The sequence below is a fragment of the Carassius carassius genome, chromosome 31 (assembly GCF_963082965.1).
Source record: "Carassius carassius chromosome 31, fCarCar2.1, whole genome shotgun sequence".
Lineage (NCBI taxonomy): Eukaryota > Metazoa > Chordata > Actinopteri > Cypriniformes > Cyprinidae > Carassius > Carassius carassius.
Window position 1 is genome coordinate 9,596,430 of NC_081785.1, and position 17,947 is coordinate 9,614,376.

Here is a 17,947-nt window from a genome sequence, read left to right on the forward strand (position 1 = left end):
TGGCCATCAGCATGTATGTGTGATAAATGGCTTCTCTCCAGAGACCTTGTGTGTGGCAGATATAGGCTTTCTGTTCTCAGAAGATGGCGAGACTCACAGTATATATGTAGGGTGTCTTGTCTCTGAACCGATCTCATGCTCAAATCACTTCCACTGATGGAAGACCCTTACAGGAAGCGCAGCATGTTGTTATCTTTATGAATTGGTGTGTCTTCTCAGGCATATTACATCTTTACAATAAATAATTCAGATTAGCAGTTAAGCTGACATGTACATCGATGCATATGTCTCTAAAGGGAAATGTATTTTTAGAGCCCCCAGGCTGATTGAAGAATGCACATACACACTGTGAAATAACATTTAAAGATCTTACTTTTTTTTTTTTTTACCCTTCAGACACGCCCAGCATCACAGCCAAACTGATCAATGAACAGAAGGAGGATAAAGAGAAGAAAAACCATGAGGAAAAAGAAAAGATGAAGGCCGATAATGGTTTCCAAGATAACTACAGTGTTGTTGTTGCCTCAGGTACTGTTTAACCCAGTCTTCTCGCTCACATGGTGAGAAGAGATTTATATTATATTCCCTGGAGGTTAATAATCTATGCTGTTCTAACGAACTAACAAACTAACACTGAGTTCATTGACCTTTGATCTAGTTTACCCATGTTGCATCTCATTTTCATGCTTTGTTTCAGGTCTGAAGTCTCAGTCGAAGAGGGCCTTGTCCACTCCTCCCCGTCCCCCGTCCCGACGAGGGCGTGTCCTCAGTGACAAGCTTGCAGCTTCCTCAGGAGTTGATCCATCTGCCAAAACCATCAGCGTGCCTGTGTTCCACCTCTGTCACAAACTACTGCCGGGTACAAACACACACTCTCGTTCTGTCACGGCTCACATTCTGTCCGATCCTCTTGCCCACTCTGTACTCTTCTGCGTTCCCCCTCATCTCTCACCCTTCGCTCCTCCATACAGATTAGGATGAGAGTAGAGGTCACCTCAGTGCCTGTCCCTGTCTGTCTGCCACTTCCCCTCACTGCATTTATTCAGAGATGCAGAGAGTCTGATGAATGTCAGTTTTAAAGCTGTGTTCTTTGTTCTCATCTCTCGTTGTCTCATCCTCTTACATGAAAAGAGTTTTTCAGTACTTTAGAAGTGAAGTGTTTAGTTCCTATTTCACTAGTGTCAACAAATGGATTTTTTTTTTTTTTGCGAACAGATTTCCATTTCACTCACCTGCCTTTGTTGAAAAAATGGCACATCTTATTAAAAAAAAAGTACTTTATTAATCAGTTGATAAATGCTTTAATAAACTCAATGACTGGAAACCTTTTCTCTCCAGGTCAGCCATTGCCGCCGGAGATGACCTTGGCCCAGCTGCTGACATTGCTGTATGAGCGCAAACTTCCTCAGGGATACCACTCCATTGACCTGACGGTCAAACTGGGGTCAAAGGTCATCTCAGACCCAGGCCTCTCCAAGACAGATTCCTTCAAAAGACTCCGTACTGAGAAAGGTATGCAGACATCTCATGCATAGACATGTGCAGATACATAGATAGATACATAGATAGATAGATAGATAGACATAATTTAATTATATAAATATTTAAATATATTTCAGCAAATTTTGTATTCATATAACATTTTAGATATAAAGTTTTTTGTTTGATGATCAGTTGCACCAATCTAGTTGTAACATATGGATCTGGTGTAGAAACAGTATTTGCTTTTAGTGAGTACAAAAGTGATTTAACACTGTAAAGTTGCCACATTGTGCCTTGTGGAGACACTGTGCCAAGGTGTTATACAGGACTGAACTATGAGCTCTCAAGCTGTGGAATTTTCATCTGGAGGTGGAGATCTGGCACTGTTTGTTTACTTTGCTTCACTGGCTTTTCCGAGCACACAGCGTTTGTTTGTTTGGCTCCTTAAGAAGTCTTGGAGCAGCCTGCGTTTGATGGCACCCGTAGAGTCTGGCATCAGAAGTTTTCAGTTTAGTGACTGTGCCTGGGGGACTCACCCCACCTTCCGGCTAATTGGCCGTCTTAGCAGAGTCGAATCACTGTTGGCGTACCAAACTCTGCTTCTTTCCACACACTTTCCTCTCACACCCCTCCGTCGAGGAGCTGAAAGGATGCTCACCAGCCCAGGGATAATTCTCTCCTCTCTGCCTGGAGTCTGTCCATCTTTCTGTGGAGGAAGTGTTTGGAAGATATTCCAGCCACAGGCAGTGTTCTGAACCATTGCCGCTTGTTACTGGGCTATGCCATCAACCTGTTGGCAATGAGTTTGTTCCTGGACACAGACACCAGACTTGCAAAAACGTAGGTTTTCCAAGGGACCGTTTATACGTCAGTGTTTTCAGCCAAAAAGCTTTTGACTGTTTGTTTGCACGACAATGACATTTCGGTGACTGAAAACGCATATTTTTGAATACAGGTTTTGAAAATGCCACCATGTTCGTTTCCATGTTCCCAAAAAAATGGGAATCATTGAAAATGTGATGTCATGCACATGCGTAGTACGTGTTAGGTATGTAGACATGCGCAGTATGTGTTGTCGTGTATACGTGAAACTTTTTTAAAACACAAGGGGAAAAAATATTCAGTTTTTGACTACATCATTATGTAAACGTAGCTTGAGACTTGAAGGTGTGTTACGAAATTAAGATCAAATATGTCCAACTGACTTCCCTATAGCGATTGGATTGTGGTGTAGTGTATTTCACAGCTGCTTTGTTCATCTCTCCAGCAAGAGTTTTTGGCTTCCGTCTGCTGTTTTGTTGCACTGATCTCAACATCAAAGACACAAAGATCTCTGATTCAGAACCAACCAACTGAAATAACATCAGTTTAAAAGAAAAAAGTTTTACTGTCCACAGAGCTTAAATTCATGAGTAGTCTGTAAATACTTGTTCTTTCTCAGTCTCACACCTATTTTGTTGTTGGCCTTCACAGAGACAGGACTGAGCAGACTAACATCCTCTCTAGGAAGCTGCACCTCTAAATTAAACCTCTGGAAAGCACCACTTCTGTAAATACAGCTAAAACAAAACTTCAGTTTTTTTTTTTTTTGTTTTTCAATTATTTTAATATGATGATTCAGTGCTCAAGAATAAAAGTCATTAATTCATAAAAAATAAATTACCCAAAGCTTTTAAAGAATTACATAGCATTTGATGTTTACGAAGAATGTAACCGGATCTTTTAAGCATTTGACTGTTTCTGTTTTATTGTCAGCTGTATTTATGTCACTGTAAAGAAATTTAATTTTCTTAAATTGAGACATGATGTCAGTTGTAAACTCCGTAAAGCAGGTTTGGGTTTGAGTGCTTTTTCATTTCTGTTCTGAATGTACATTTACAATCATTTAACAGACAATATTTCCTGTGACTTTCTCTTCATTCTCTCGCATCGATCTACAATCTCTCAAGAAGAAACCTGATTTACAGGAATAATCTGATTTATGAGAACAGATAGGAGTTCTTGTGTGTTACTGCTCGTTGGACATCATGGTTTATGATGTGAACAATTGAGACCACTTTATTTACAGCTAGACATTTTAAGATTTTATTGACGATAGCTTGAATGATGCGTCTCCTTTCTGCTCTTTTCCTGTAGATCACTGTGAGATGCTTAGTGGCTGTCCAGACGATGAACCAATGACCCCGGGTGATGAAGGTTTGGATGCCGCAGTAGATGACACTCTCCTGGAGACTAGCCCTATCCATTCCCCCTTGCAGGTTTTCGCAGGTATGGGCGGCTTGGCGCTCATCGCAGAGAGACTTCCCATGTTGTACCCCGACGTTATCCAGCAGGTCAGTATATCTGCAAGCTGGCTCTCTGTACAAAATCAAATTCTACCGCATAAGTAATTTTTTTTTTGTAGCTTCACTCCATTTCTGCTACATAAGCCCTTACATGCTCATCCGGTCACTGTGAGCTCAGGTTATGTCAGCATTTCTGTTCATTTGCGTGCCCTCTGAGTCCGTTCGTCCGGATCGTTCTGTGCAGGTCAGTGCACCAGTTGTGCCGTCCACCACACAGGAGAAGCCAAAGGACAGCGATCAGTTTGAGTGGGTCACCATAGAGCAGTCCGGGGAGCTCGTCTACGAGGCACCAGAGACCATCGCCGCTGAACCTCCGCCCATCAAATCCTCCGTTCAGACCATGTCACCGATCCCTGCCCATTCACTGGCGGCATTTGGCCTGTTTCTGCGGCTGCCAGGATATGCTGAGGTTCTGCTGAAGGAGAGGAAGCACGCGCAGTGTCTGCTCAGACTGGTGCTGGGCGTCACAGACGATGGAGAAGGAAGTAAGTACCACTCAAGTACAAGAAGCATACTTCTAAATTTGTTTACAGTTTAGCAATCAAAAAAAATTTTTAATATTAGGAGAATCCATTTTTTTTTGTCAATAGACTGCTATTTCTTATTCACTGTGTGGTGTTCATATATCCATTAGCCGTGGGAGAGAGAGATTATTGATTGAAACATAGCAGGCTGATGTGGATCACTGTTTTTTGATTCCCTCATCAGCAACCTTTGCATATCTGTGTCCGCCATCATCCGCTTAAGTCACTGTCTCAAGAGACCTTTCAGACTCACCTCTCATATTAAACAGGCTATTACTTACACTTCTGTTCAGAAGTTTGGGGTCTCGGGCAGTATTTTATGTGTGCTTTGTCGATAAGGCAATCCCAGAATACACTGCAAAACTTTTTCATCCAGAATGGCTGATTAGTAATGTATTATAAAAACATTTAATTCAATACTGAAAAGTATTCATGTGAATTATCAATTTCACATACCATGTTTGCTATTATTGCTATTATTCAGCTTAGCAACGTGTTAACATGAGACTTAAATGGAATCCATCATTTGAGTGTTTGCCGAGTCAGATTAGGAAACGCTTTTGGTGTGGTTCCTGTGAGTGACCTTTAACTAGCGTGTTAACCATGAAGGGCATTTCAGTGAAGCAGCTCATTAGGGTTTGAGATCTGATACTCTATGATCCATCTAAAACCCTAGCATAACCACTTAAACTAGTTCAGAGAGACTCTCACATATCCAAACAAACCCTCAGCTGAGAATCAAACTTAAACGCAACTGCCAACGGTGTATTTCTGTCAGTCTGGACTGTTGATTTGGTCAGCTGATTACTTGAAGTATTGATAGACTGGTTAAGTTTGTTATGGAGCACTAGAGAAAATTATATTTTGATTGTTAAAAGCAGGTTTTTCTCATCTAGAGACAACTTCTCATTCTCTCCATCTGTCTATCTTCCTCAAGGTCACATCCTGCAGTCTCCCTCCGCTAACGTTCTACCCACGTTGCCCTTCCACGTGCTCCGGTCCTTGTTCAGCTTGACTCCTCTCACTACGGATGACGGGCTGCTGTTGAGGCGTATGGCTCTTGAGATCGGTGCCATTCACCTCATCCTGGCCTGCCTATCTGCCCTCAGCCATCACGCTCCCAGAGTGCCCAGTGGCAGTGCCAACTCCAATGAGGTCAGTGTTAACCCACACACCCTTTATATGCCATTCGGTCCACAAAAACCTTTGTCAGTCATTAGAACATTAGAATGTTACTAGGGATGTCAACGTTAATCGATGATCGATTAATTGTCGATAAGAGATGCAATCGATTAAGGCTGTCGATAATCGGTTAACTGATTTAATGATGGGCTACGTGTGGCTCATGCGCAAAATATGTGTGAGCGGCTGTGAGTGAAGGTGACCGTATATAAATGCATCATCATCATTAATTCCCAATGTACTAATTAAGCTTTTAGTCTATTCATTCCTACAACTTGTTAATTCGTTCCTACGAATTATTAATTTGTGGCAATTGTCCATGTTTCATTAATTTTGTTCCCTAAAAAACACATGGTTTAACTGAAATAAGGGAACAAATAAATAAATAGAACGAATTCTTAATTCATGAAATCTTTAATTACCCTTCCCATGTTTACCACAAACAGTAAGAGATGCGATTAAAAGTGAAAGATAATTAAATAAACCTGCGAAATTAGAGGGTTAGACTGTGAAGATTTAGGAAAAGAAACCAGCAAACCAGAACAAAGCCACATAAATGAAGGATATATCTCGAACGGCATCCAGAGGCACGGTCACGATCTAACATTTTCCTAACCCTATAAGAGCACAAATCTTCTGTTTTTATTGTGAGTGTGTACAAATGAAAGTAAACACTTTTGCGAAAAAGGTTTTTAAACTTAGTTTTGATCGCGCTGGAGCCTGGTGCACACATATATTCTAGAGATTCAAACTTACATCACAGTCTGTTCATTATCAAAATAAAAAACAGCCAACTACACATTTAAAAGGTTACACTGGTCAGTTTAAATAGACTAGTATACCGGTAAATATGGTACTTAACTCTTCAGATAATTTGTAAGTGTGTGTGTGCAGGGAAAGGAAAAGACACTCCTGTAAAGACCTTAATGGAGAGGATTCTTAGGCTCAGACGTGTCATTTTATTAATGATTGTAGTAGCCACTCTTTACAGACTGCTGAAGGGCTCTTTATTCAGAGCCCTTGACTTAATGAGGAGAGGTGTGTGTGAGAGAGAGGGAGAGAACCACCACTCACTCAGGTGTAGTGTAGTCCTATTAAAACAGAAGGTATAGAGAGGAGTTGGACCGCTCTTTTAGTCATTACATGATTTTGAGGAGTTTCACGTGGCTGAAATGAAAGTGTCTTCACAGAGGACAACTGCAGAACAATCATAATAAGAAAATAATGAGAAAAAAAAACGACCATCATCACACTTCTAATACCAAAGCAAATGAGTTTTTCATAAAAATCAATATTCAGCCCTCACAAGCAGGTTTTATTTTTTTATTCCAGTGTTTAAGAGAGAAAAAGTGTTTAAATGATACTCTGTGTAGGGCAGTGTGTTTGTGTGGATTTATAGTTTGGTGAGGGGTGGGGTTCAGGGCTGAGGATTTGAACAGTGGCCAGTGGTCTGTCAGAATCATAATGGGCGTCCTTGGGGCGGCAGCAGTATTGGCAGAGCAAATATTAAACCCGCTCACTCCCAGGCAAAGAAGAAGAGCACTGCAGTCAGCGCATATTTATTAAGCTCTTTCTTTCACACTCCTATTTATCCCTCCTTCAGTAAGATCTTTGCACAGTCAAAAAATGAATGTTTGTGATACTCAAGCTGGTTTGAGTCGAGCCTGCAACCTCCAGTAATATCAACGTAAAGTACACAGGACACTGCCAGATGGTTGCATTATGGGAACTGCACCACTCTTCTTTTTATCATGCTACTAGCCTATTTTTGAGTTGATGCACAGCTTCTGACCTCATTGTTTCCCCTCAAAATGTTGTGACATGCTGTCAGTCTTTAGAGAAAGCGGTAAATTTCAGCAGGGAGTCACGTCTGGAGCAATCAGTGTCAGTGTTTTTTTTCTTACATTTTGGTCAAAGAAGTGCAGCCTTGGTGAGCATAGGAGACTTGGAAGAATGATGAATGATTGGCCAATCAGAGTACATTAACATGTGGAAGTCTTTAAGATGCTGTAGAATAAACTTATTAGTGTCAGACACTTTCAGATTTCATGTACAACTAAATGTTGACTGTTTTGATGAATGACCAGTAAGAATGAGAGAAAAAGGGTCAAATGATCAACTGTGAAACCTAGAGTTGAGTTTGTTTGTGCTGCAGCCGCAGGTCTCCAGTGGGCATGTCGGTGGTTCCACAGAGGAACAGCAGCTGTACTGGGCCAAAGGAACAGGCTTTGGGACAGGCTCCACTGCGTCAGGCTGGGATGTCGAGCAGGCTCTGACCAAACAACGTCTGGAGGAGGAACACGTTACCTGCCTCTTACAGGTGTGTGTATGTGTGTGTGTGTATGGAAATAATGCAAGTGAGATTTAGATTTTACACCTGTTTGGATATGTGATGGTACATTTTGTCTCTCTGACAGGTTTTGGCGAGCTATATCAACCCATCAGGCTGCGTAGGATCTGGAGAGACCCTCTCGGGAGAGGTCAGAGGTCACAGCAGCTCACTGCTGCCGTCTGTCCTACAGGAACTGCTCAGCCAGTCCTGTCTCATCCCTGCCATGTCTTCATACTTACGCAATGACTCAGGTAGGACACGTGTGCTTTACTGTTTGCAAAATGAAAATGTACTGTTAAGCTGGTTAAAGATGATGCTTTGCATGTGTGCCTTGTGCCTCATTGTGTTATGGAGTCAGCAGGTGGAGCCCGTCTCTTCTGAGTGGTCTCTCTATCTCTCTTTGCCTTTGTCAACCATGTTTTTGTTCTCAGGCATTAATAGCTAGTTCACCACTTTTGCTCATTCCAATGTTGTTTGGAGGAATTATTTTGCTACATAAAGAAACTGAATAAGAATAACAAAAAGCACAATCAAACTGTCATTGAAGGAGTTCACATGACTATATATATTACATTCCAAGAGTTCTAAAGCCATATGATTGCTTTGTCTGACAAACAGACTGAAATTTACTTTGCATGTTTGTGAGAGAAGTAACAATGTTCGATTCCTGTCCAAATCAGTCTTTTAATTCAAATCTGTTTAATGAATCTTTTGATCCAGTTCACAAAACTGTGTGAATGATTCTTTTATAAATCAGATGAAGTTCAACTCAGTTAACAACCTAATGGAGGGGAGGAATATTAGTGCATTAGTGCCTGTTTATCATGTTAAAAGCTGGAATAATCTACTTCACGGCTTTTGTCTCGATTTCCAATCTCAAAGAGTCTGTGCTATTTGCAGATTTTAAGCAGTCGGAGTTGACAGATTTAATTGAAAATTGCACAGTCTATGATCCGACTTTTATTTTATCCAACAGAGGACATCAAACATTTTTAAATTTGAACTCGCATCATTTTCATTTGTCATGCGTCTCCTTGCAAGAAGGCAGCTGTTTCTGTGGAAGTGTATTGTTTTTGGAATGAATTAAAAAATCTGTTAGTGTGTGATCCTCAGTCATTTACTGGAAGATGTCACAAGTATATGATCCCTGGTGTTTTAAAAATCGGTTCAGGTTTTAAAAATTGAATTGAAAAAAGTTGAAATTGTGAAACTTTTATGGTTTTGTATCCTTTTTGAAACTTCAGAGTTCCATTCCCCATTCATTCTAATGGAAAAGAATAAGCAGTACATTATTTTATTATTTTTTATTTAAGAAGTAAATTAATTTAAAAGATTTTTTTGGTTTAAGAAGAATTTTCAAAAGTCAAAAATATTGCCTGTGGTATCTCAATTAATATGAACTAATCAAACTCAATGTTTCCGTTCTATTAATAGCCTTGAACAAACACTGCTTTGTTGATTTAAAGAACTAGACCGTGGTGTGTGTATGCGTGCGCGTACGCTGTGAGTGTTTAGTTCTCTCCGGCTTAATTAAATAAGCGCCGATAAAACGATGAGTGTAGTAATTAGCTCTAGATATCAGCTGGAGGTTTTAACCCTACATTGACATGGTGTGTGTGACTCAAAAAAAGGAGAACAACACACACACACATTTTCTCTAAGCACACTCGACCAGCAGGGGGAGCAGCAGTTGCTCAATCTCATGTACAACTGAGCCAATAAAAGATTTTGTTTTGAGCCCTAAGATCCTTAGCTGTCTCTGTGGCAGTGAAACAGGAAATATGCATCTCGGAACACCCCTGCTGTAATAACGCCCCATCCACCTGATGAACAGGAGGGAGAGGAGATGAGATCAGAAGAGATGGACTACTGCTTCCAAAAGGCATTAAGAAACAGCCAAGGGGCAAATAACAAAGAGTACAAGATTACAGAGTAGAGCACTTTGTGTATATGAACAGCCACAAGCACTTATTTTCATTGAGGAAGTGAGGTCTGTTCTGGCTCATACAGGCTCTAGCAGTCTGTTCAAACTCTCATCGTCTCTTGCTCCTTATCCGGCACGGTCATTTAATACCTTCTCTCAAAGATTATGCTCCTTCCTTTCTCTCCCCCCAGAGGGGTCATCAAACCCGCTGCTCTTCTCGACTCAATCACCTCTTCTGCATATTTTTACGTAACCACCTGGTAATCTAACTGTTGATGAATATTGCAGTAATTCTTTTTTGCATTGCTTTTTGGTTGAATTTGGGGGGCAGAGGTGTTCTAAGGTGCAGAGAGTGTTTTACTTGTGTGAAATGGAGCTTTTACACTTGGATTTAGAAGTAAACGACAAAAAATCTCAACTTGAACTATTTAAGAAAAGGTGCCGAATTTGCTCGCTCTTTCTCTCAATCTTAAAAGGTGATCTTTTTTTTTAAGAAATTAATACTTTTATTCAGCAAGGATGCATTAAATTGATTGAAAGTGACATTTATAATTTTACAGATTCCTGTTTTAAATTATTGCTGTTCTTTTGACCTTTTTATTCATTAAAGATTCTTGAAAAACATTACCTTTTCTAGCATTTAACATTAATAATTGAATAACATTGGTAAAAGTAAAAATATTTTTTTCTTTTTTTCCCCCAACTGTTGGCTTTCTGATTTGTTGTGATGTTGTGATGCCTATTTTTTTTTAGTTTAAGTTGTTGTTTTTTTCAACAATTGATTTTAATAGTTTAGATTTTTTTTTTTTTATGTTACTGGCCATTACATGAAAATATCAGCCAAAATCTTACTGTTGGTTCATCCCTACTACATTTCCATTAATTCAGAATGCTAGCTAACAGATAAATAAAACAAGAAAATCATAAGTTTTTATCATTTTTTTTTGTATAGCATTTCTGTTAATTCGGGTCTTTAGGACATGCAGTTGCTCTCTGTGTTGGGTTTATTTCTGTTTACTTCATAGTCCCTTGAAAGCTGTTTTCATCACAGGGATATCACACTCGCCTACACACGGCACCCCTGACAAATGCTGTAAGCTCATGTAATGTTTGTGTGTGTTTGAAACAGCTGACCTGCTGCAATCATTAAGTAGGGCAGGTTTTTGAGGTGCTAGAGTCTTTTCCCTGAGTGTTGTGTTCATAGAAATGATCACGGTGTTCTCTCGTTCCTTTCTTCTCCCACCCCCTCAATATGGCTCCCTGTTCACTCCATCACGTTTATTTATCTAGTGGTCTGCCTATGGAGACATTTTAGGCATCATTGATGTGCTTTTGAAGTGAAGACGTTTGAAAAAGGTAGGCACTTTAATTATGCCACCTCGTTTTAGCTGAATTCAAAGGTGCTGTTGATTTATATCCTTTGCAAAGAATGTAATCCCAGAATACATTGAGATGCACCCTGAATTTAATTCAAGATTTTGGGTGAGACCTGAACTGTTGATCAGTATTGTGTGAGTTGTGTATATTTATGCTTATTAGAAAATCACGTTCTTAGCTCAGCAACTTTATAATGTCAGGCTCTGCTGTCTCCAAAGCTATCATTTGTAGCCTATGTAGAGTGTTCAGAATCAGTCACTTATGAAGCTTCATGATGGCTAGGATGCTGTCTATGTAGGAAGGGAAGCAGTTTACAAGAGGTTTGGAACAGAGCTTTTGTACAAAAGCTGTTAAAGGTGATGCTTTGCCTTTGGTCTGTGTGTCTCTGTAGCCCCTTACACACTGCAATTCCGGCAAATACATGGGTAAAGTGTTCCGGCAATTGTTCCCGGGTCGCTAGATTTTTAGCCAGTGGTTACCCGGGATATATGCTTGCTTTCACACACAATCCGTAAAGATCCCGTAACTACACGTGACATCAGGGCGTGACGTGTAATGTACGAGTCGAAAACGTTAGGCACGTTAAACTTTCACTGAAGCTGGTGAACGATCTCAGCGTCAGCGCAGAAAGTGAGGAACTAACTGATCTCTGCTTCATTACAGTTTGCACATTTTTTTGTCGCGAACATTGATCTTCCTTCAAAACAGCCGGTAACAGAGTCGCGCGATAATGTGCATCATAACTACGACACGGCATTAGATCTGGCTTTTGGTCACACAGCGCTCATCCCGGGTTGAACCCGGCAATGTTACTAGGTCCCCGACCCGGGTTCAATGCCGGAATCAATCCCGGGATGTGTTTGCTTTCACACAGAAGGCGACCCGGCAATGTTCCGGCAATTTGCCAGGTCCGACGTGCAGTGTGAAAGGGGCTTGTGTTGATATATTGGCCTATGAAGAATAAAGCAGTTGTGATTCATGTCTTTGACCACTGTGTCATGTGTGAACCTCACGTGGGTGGCTAACACAGGACTGTTGACCCCAGGAAACACACACATCCCCCTGCATTACGCCTGCAAGCTGTATCTGAACTGAATCATAAGTTTCTTGTCTATTGAAATGCTGGAAGTGCATTATTTCTATTATTCTGAGGTTTGGTTAAGCACTTAGGATTGGAAAAAGGGTCTATACTGGTTGCTTCTTGCAGGTGTAGAGGGTTTAATTGAATCTTGAGAAAGGGTTTACGCTGATATTAGTTTTGGTAGAGAGGGTTTACTCTATTCTAAGTACGTTTACACCTAGTTATAATTGAGCAAGAGCAGGTTTTTTTGTAGACAAGCCATTATCTTTATCCCTCTGTCCAATGTCAAATTCAATATTTGAAGGAGTAAATGTGCATCTCCTCAATTTCTTATTGCCTTGTATTCTAATTAATGTAAAATTTTAGGGCAATTATTGTTTTAGTCAAACTGAAAATGAACTTTAAAATTGCATGAAAACACTTCCTGACCTAAGAACTGGTGCACTTATCTGAGAGCTGGTGTAAAGTGTTCTCACTGATCTGAGTGCAGGTAGAGAGGTTCTACTCTGGTTTGAGAGCTGGTTTACACAGAGCCGTTGTAGTGGGGATTTGTATTTGATGATAAACCCTGCAGGTACATGCTGATTTACAGCACAGGCCTTTATTACAGCAGTGCCCTGTGGCTTTGGAATTTATCAAGGGACCTGAGACTAAGCTTAAAGCCCTGCTAACATTTCCGCAGGCAGATTTTTCGGCGCACATTTCAGTGTGACGTATCGCAACACACTCATATAGAGGGCAAACGCACTTACACTGAAACAACCCTTTTCTTGGAAAAAAACAAAACAATCACATGCACACATTTTCAAGCGTTCTTAGATTGGTTGATGTGTTTGTGTTGGAGGCTGTTTGAGCACATTCTAAAGCCCCATTCTCGTGCATGAAGCTCCCATTAACCATTTCTACCACTTTCTATCACAAATGACAGGAAACTGACCTCCGTGTTCTCAAAGGGCTTAAAAATACTTCCATCACCGCTGGGACAGACAGATGAAAATAGCGAAGCTTAGTAACCATCTCTGCCCCAACCTCCTCCTCACATTTTCCCTTTCACAACTGCTTGTTATTTTACCTGACTGTCTTTACGGAACGCTGAGCTCTACTGATACTCAAAAACCCAAATGCATGACTCACACCCATAGACGTGCAGGGCAGCTCATACGTGATTGGTCAACTCTGGTCTTCTTGATTTTTTTTTCACACATCATTCACAACATCCCAATCCATAGAATATAATTTTATTGATCCCTATGGCACAATACATTTAGTATGTAATCATATATCAATACAAAAGCGTTTTCCTTTGCACAGAAACATGTCTGACACCGCACTCAAATCAGACAGAAAACAGACACACTCATATTTGAATGTTTATCTTCCCACCACCAGTCAGAAAGGAGGAGGAACAGTGAAAAAGTGTCCAAATGTCATCAAACTGCCTGTTCCCACAAGTTCCAGCTTTTCGAACCTGCAGATGAGTCCCGGAGAGTCTCATTCTCTCTTTTGCTCTTAATAGAAAAATAATTTAGAATTTAATCTTTTTTCATTTTATTGCAGAACTCATTCTATTGGTGGTTAAGTTTGAAAGCTGTCATTCAGTTGCCCTATGATGTTCGTGTGTTTGACCAATAGACACTTTATTCGTACATGCGTCCTTGTCATTGAAGCTAGGCAGTGCTCAATGTAATACCCACCACCGGGGAAACGTAAAGGTCCCTTGGCCCATGAACACATCCTGCAAAGGTACAAATCTGGCCTATCCAAGAATCGCTCTCCATGTGTCAAGAGGTCCACATTAAACAGACGTCAATTGCATTGAGATGGACCGTATATATCCGTAAGGGCTCTGTGGTCAAGTGCAAGCATCACTCCCCCTGTCCTGAGTGGTCCAGTGTCATCTTCCACGTTCCTCTCTGTGAGATTTCAATCCCTCTGTCATATCTCCGTCTGACTCTTCCCCTCACCTCCACCTGCTCTCAACCTGTGTGGAGCCTCCTCCTCACAGAGTAGTGTAGATGTAAACAAACACAATGACGAAGAGGTTCAAGAAGGTGCCAATGATTCCCAGCAGGGCCAAGATGGACTCCTCTCGCTCCTCTTTACCCTCTTGCGCCCGGACCTCCTCTATACTGACAGTGGTCGTCCCCATTCTGACCCTCCACCTCTGTCTCCTGGGTGTTTATCTGTGGAGAAACAGGAGAGCATCAGTTGACAAGATGTGGAAGCCTCTTTTTGGCCCATCTGCCCCTTACATTCTCTGATGGCCACCAGAAGCATTCATCCAGAGGCCAGACCAAATGGCACGGAGGGTGAGATTTCCCTCTCCCCTGATTGCCCAGCTGCAAGTGGCGTAGTGAACACCAAAGAGTAACCCCCACCCCACCTCAGTAATGGATTTCCCCCTCAGAAAATGATATTTCCCTTCGGAGGTGCTAAAACATGGTGACTCTCTGCAGCTGAGATGATTTACTGTACGTTTAAACCTTCTCACTTACTGTTCGCCTCTGCCACATTTTTTTCCCTTTTCTCATCCCATGTGGTTTATGGTGCCACATTCATTGGAGCACATGTAGAAGCGTAGGCATCCAGGTTCCTACAGTTATCAACCTACAGAACATCAACCTCAATAAGCAGCCAGGGGCAAAACATACAGCTCAGCGATGTGGACAATAAAGCAGGTAGACCGACTGACAAATGGAAAGCAAGATGGAAAACAAAGTATAGCAAGAAAACAGGGAGTCTTACCCTACGGCGTGGGAGATCTGAGGGAAGATCCAGCATGCTGTGGACTCATCACAGGAGAAGCATATCTGGGCTGGCGGCAACATGAGGGCCAGCTGGCCAAACGTCTGACATCCATGATGCCGAAGGAGGAGAAAAGAGAAATTGAGAGGTGAAGAGCGAGTAAGAGGGAGAAATAGTTAAGTCTACAACAGCATCTCCTTGAGCCGTGTGCGTTACGCAGACAACAATCTCAGTCCCCAACGTCCCTCCCCTTCTCCCCCACCCCTTTCTCTATCTCTCCCTCTCCCTCTAGCTTTCTCTCGCTCTTTCTGTTTCAGTATCCCAGCCTCTTTATGTATCACCAGCCTTTCCTTTTGTTCCAGGCTTATTCAGATATTTTGTTCTTCGCAACATTGTTTTTTTTTTTTCAATATTATTCTTTGCTTGAATGCCTCCCACCTTTCGTTCAAGAGAGGCTTGGTGAAATCCTCTCCTCGCCATCCTTCCTCCTCCCTCTTTCTTGTTCTCTCTCCTTTTACAAAAAAAAAAAAATCAGAGTCTTTGGTTCAGTCTCCCCTCCCACTTGCTGTCACACACTTTCGTTCCCTGCTCTGTCAATCTTCTCTATCTGACCCTTTTAGCATCTGAAAGCGGGGCGTCTCAACATTCGTAACAAATACTGGCCCCCACCTTCTCTTCTTTTCCCTGCTCCGTGATTTCTTTCCCTTCTTTTGCGCTCCTCTTTTTTTTCTGTGGGTGTAGAAGTGCTACAGATGCGCGCAAGCGCCTCCGGATGCTCTGAAGATCGGCGACCTGCAGCTGTGAGCTCCCCTCCCTGCCGTTCTCTGTCCGTAGCTGATGGCAGTCGTGTAGTTATAGGTCCCGTCTCAGAGCCTGAAAGCGGCGTGCATTGCATAACCAAGCAGAGTGACTGGTAACCGCGGAAACCGAGTGAGTGAGGGAGATCGGGAGGGTGGGCGAGGAAGCTCACGTCAAATGTCTTTATTGCCAAGAACAATGTGGAGCTACACAGAGATGAGAAGTATCCAAATGGAGAGATGTGGGATTGTGGCCCAACTTTATTCTTGGGATTTGATAATCTCATATGTACACAAAACCATCAATAAGTCTCCGGTCTTTTGATTATCGATGATCTCAGACAATTTTTAAGGCTTTTAAAATTATTTATCCAGTTTTTGTCCTTTTTAGAAAGCATAATCTTAAGGAAGAACACTAAGTAAGTGACTGTAAAATGTCAATAAAACATCCCATTTAGTCGTCATTATTGTAAATATCTTGTAAAGATAACTTTATGTATTATTATGTAAAGATCTTTCATTGGACAGTTTAGAAGATGATCACGTTGACATTTAAAACAAAATTTGTCGATGAACTTATGATCATCGGCCCCTCACAGCGGAATAAACGTCTTTTTAATTGGCCTTTAATGCTGACAACTTTGAAGCTGAAGTGGAAAAAAATGGCATTTTGTTTTCTTGTAATATTCGTCTACAGCTTTTACTCAAAACTCAAACACAAGCTACCGTGAACACCCTGTGTCTGCCAGGGTTCGTACAAGGTGCTTAAAGTGCTTGAAGTACTTAAATTTGACTTTTAAATTGAAGTCCTGGAAAACCCTTGAAACAAGCCATATTTTTGAGAAGGTACTTAAAAAGTACTTGAATTTTTTAAGGGTAGTAATGTATGAAATGAGTGTTATTTTTTTCCTCTATAAGACAATCCTTTTTGTGCAATATTAACAATGCACCGCTTCTGACATGAATGCAGAGCTGTTTCGCCTGGCTCTTAGCAGCGCACGAGATCTTGCGAAATTACTCCTTAAGGAGAAAAGTGGTCTCGCGATATCAGTATAAATTTGAGTTTGTGGTTAAACCTTTAATAGAGCTTGCATTATATTGTTTGGTCTTTTATTGCATGTGCTGTTCAGTTGGGTTTCATTTGTGAACGCGTATAAAGTCTGACACGTTTTGTGTTGCACCGTGGAGCACAAGAAATCATGTTTAAATATTCCAACACAGGTCAATAGATCACGATTTTTTTGTACATCACGATTTCAAAATAAAAGTTCAAACCCTTGCTCTGAGTTTGCATGTGGCCAACTATTTAAATGACATGGATTTAAACATCCTTGGATCACGCTGTAAAGTGAAGCATCGCCAGGCCAGTGGCGCCCTCTGCAGTTATTTGTTATAACACATTATAAACTTCAGTTTGTTTATATTTTGTGTAGGCATAATACATTATGTGGGCCTATTTTATCAGTGTTGTTCAATAAAACCATGTAATTACTTGGTTTTGATACTTTTATTTGAACCAGTTATTATTGCCTCATCATTAGTTTATATATAAATAGTCATACTAAAGCCTGTTTTTTACTTGGGTCTATTTGTATTACTAAAAATTCCAGATTACTCAATTGTCATAATAATCAGTAGAATACTTGATTACCCAAAATGATCATTAGTTACAGTACTAGATTAGTTAAAATATTTAAAAAATACAACTGTATTGCTTTGATTTGTGTGATTTAAAAAAAAATAGTATTAAAATTCTCATTCTAATGAACCAAGTATCTGTATATCTCGTGAGCTAAGTTTATAGGCACACACTCTAGTGTTGATAAGCGGTGATATAGGTCATAATTTCCTAAGTGTATGATACAGCTTTCATTCTTCAGGTCAATCATATAATCATGAAAAAAAAAAAAAGAAAATATTAGTTTGAGTAATGATCTTTGCCATATTTCAAATGTTAAAGTTGCCACAGGCATTCCATGCTTTTGTGTTGTACCGTTTTGTTTTATTAGAATTTGAAAGATAATAATATTGTTTGATAAGTGAGAAATCTGATTTAAGTCCTTGAAAACCAAGTGCTTAAAGTCCTGGAATTTCATTTTGCAGTTTCTGTACGAGCCCTGGCCTGCACACTGACTCAGTCTGACCCTTGAGGAGTATG

At 40.7% G+C, this 17,947-nt stretch overlaps 1 protein-coding gene and 1 long non-coding RNA gene across 9 annotated transcripts in view; one reads left to right on the forward strand and one right to left on the reverse strand.

Annotated features, from left to right (window-relative positions):
* Nucleotides 1-17,947, forward strand: part of LOC132111491 (baculoviral IAP repeat-containing protein 6-like) — an 81,470-nt gene that overhangs the window by 39,014 nt on the left and 24,509 nt on the right. For 7 of the 8 annotated variants that reach the window (XM_059518844.1, XM_059518851.1, XM_059518849.1 and 4 more), the window contains exons 58-65: nt 397-528; nt 698-859; nt 1,339-1,512; nt 3,619-3,815; nt 4,012-4,312; nt 5,289-5,506; nt 7,689-7,853; nt 7,951-8,116. In XM_059518844.1, coding sequence (XP_059374827.1) covers nt 397-528; nt 698-859; nt 1,339-1,512; nt 3,619-3,815; nt 4,012-4,312; nt 5,289-5,506; nt 7,689-7,853; nt 7,951-8,116 — 1,515 coding nt within the window. The remainder of the gene's footprint in view (nt 1-396; nt 529-697; nt 860-1,338; nt 1,513-3,618; nt 3,816-4,011; nt 4,313-5,288; nt 5,507-7,688; nt 7,854-7,950; nt 8,117-17,947) is intronic. The other variant, XM_059518846.1, reaches the window with a different exon arrangement.
* Nucleotides 13,479-16,140, reverse strand: LOC132112056 (uncharacterized). Its single transcript, XR_009424877.1, has 3 exons — nt 15,662-16,140; nt 14,993-15,096; nt 13,479-14,430 (listed from the first exon to the last, which is right to left on the reverse strand). It is a non-coding gene; the product is annotated as an uncharacterized LOC132112056 (long non-coding RNA).